Source organism: Elephantulus edwardii, unplaced genomic scaffold, assembly GCF_000299155.1.
Source record: "Elephantulus edwardii isolate Elephantulus edwardi_28Jun2011 unplaced genomic scaffold, EleEdw1.0 scaffold00089, whole genome shotgun sequence".
Taxonomy (NCBI): Eukaryota; Metazoa; Chordata; class Mammalia; order Macroscelidea; family Macroscelididae; genus Elephantulus; species Elephantulus edwardii.
In genome coordinates, this window is record NW_006399839.1 from 7,315,213 (window position 1) to 7,317,189 (window position 1,977).

General features: G+C 55.1%; 1 protein-coding gene across 1 annotated transcript in view; it reads right to left on the reverse strand.

Moving 5' to 3' along the window:
* Window positions 1-857, reverse strand: part of GNB1L (guanine nucleotide binding protein (G protein), beta polypeptide 1-like) — a 53,023-nt gene extending 52,166 nt beyond the window's left edge. Inside the window, exon 1 of the mRNA XM_006890507.1 lies at window positions 774-857. Within this exon, the coding sequence (XP_006890569.1) occupies window positions 774-857 (84 nt within the window). The remainder of the gene's footprint in view (window positions 1-773) is intronic.
* Between the last annotated feature and the right edge of the window lie 1,120 nt (window positions 858-1,977).

Sequence of the window (1,977 nt, forward strand, 5' to 3'; positions counted from 1 at the left end):
ATGATATCTCATAGTTGTTTTGATTTGCATCTCTCTCAGAGCTAGGGATTTTGAACATTTCTTCATGTGCTTGTTAGCCATCTGAATGTCATCTTCAGTGAAGTGTCTGTTCATATCCTGTGCTCATTTTTCTATTGGATTATTTACCTTTATCTTGTGGTGCTCAAGTATTTTGTAAATTCTGGATATAAGTCCTTTATCTGGCATGTCATTACCAAATACTTTTTCCCAGTCAGTGGCTTCCCTTTTTACCCTGTTGGAGACGTTTTTGGATGTGTATAGAGATTTGATTCTTAGAAGATCTCATTCATCTACTTTATCTTCTCCTGGTTGTAGGAGATGGTGACTCCTGATGCCATCGTCCTTCTTGGCACTTCCAGAGCCCACGGGGTGAAGTACTGTGCTGATTCAGCCAGTCCTTCTCCAGTCCGGCTTGTCCAGTGCCTCCCTCTTTGAAATGACATGCCATCCAGACAGGCAGCTCTGTTCTGGGCAGGTCCTGTAGCCAGCAGCACGTGAAGGCTCCAAAATCCAGGGTGGGGATGCAGGTGGGCAACTGTCGAAGCTTCCTCCTGCTCTGGCCCACTCCACACCCACCTGGCTGTGTCTGGGGCCAAAAGATGCTCTGGGGAATCATCTCATCATCCTGCCTCCCTGACGGGAATCTCAGAACCAACCACGAGAACACAGTCAAGGGCCCAGCCAGGCCAGTGCACCCTGCCCCCTTGAGGCCACAGACGGCATGATGGGAAAACACCTCCCAGCCCTGCTACCAAGCAGTGGGGTCTGGCAGCCTGGGGCAGTCGTGTGTAAGACATGAGGAGCAGGCGGAGAACAGGCCTTGGAGAGGCCGCCATGCCGTCTCAGTCACTGTGCGGTCTGCCTGCCCAGGTCCCGCAGGGCGGTATCTGCTTCCATGGAGCTGACTCTCAGGCCAGGACGAGGGCGGGAACCCGGCTGATGAGTGAGGCCAAACCACCGAGGGGTGGTCCTGCCATAAATAACATCAAGGACACAGGCCCTTCCCAGAGAGGCCAGGCCTGCCTGCTGACGGCTGCGGAAAAGCTACATTCCAGATGAAAACAAGGGGAAGGGACCAGCCTGCTGAGATATTAGATTCCTATTCCATTACCTGCAGCTCATGGCCGTAAAGAACCGGACAAGTTTCCCTCCTGGTGCCAAGAAAAACACGCAAGCCCCCAACGCGGGCTTGCAGAGCCTGGTTCGAGCCTTGGGGCTTCTGCAGGCGCAGCTGGGCCAGGTGGAGGGCCACCTCCAGCCAGGACCGTGGCCCGGCCAGCACCCACCCCCACACCCCAAGAGTGGGCAGGACAGGGCATCATCGAGCTGCACAAAGGAACCATTTCTGGCCCGGGCTCCGTTTGGCTAGTGCGAGTCAAAGGCGCACTTCACAGGCCTCCCGTTCTGTGCATTGTCAGCCCCTGCCCCTTTGAAGCCTCGGTGAGTGATTGAAGCGTCGACTTTCTGAGGGGCAGATAGCATTGGGCCCGTAATCTGACTCTAAGCTGTTGGATAAAGGTAGTTTGTTTCCTCTCAGCCCATCTGTCAACACCTCCTCAGTAATTAGCCCTAATTATTACAAAGGGCCAGCCTCCCATTCGGTTATTAAATCAGAAATAGTATCGTGGCCGGGCATCTGTCAACGCCCCGACTGGCGACCTTCGATTCATTGAATCCTCTGTCAGTATCCGCCTTTGGAAGCGTCCAGGCGGGTACGGAGGCACCGGCTTCAAAGATGCGGATTCCAGAGAGGAATTCCCGGGATGCAGCTGCGGCCCCGCCAGGAGGGAGGGTGGGTGTGCAGGCGCCACAAATAGTTGGGGGCCCAGCTACCCATTGGGCAGCCCCCCAGGGTCTGAGCACATCACTTCCTATGTCAGCTCCCCAAACACGGCCATTCCTACCTCCCAGCTCCTGCTGCACCCTGGGTCCCGGCTCTGTCTTGAGCATGTAGAG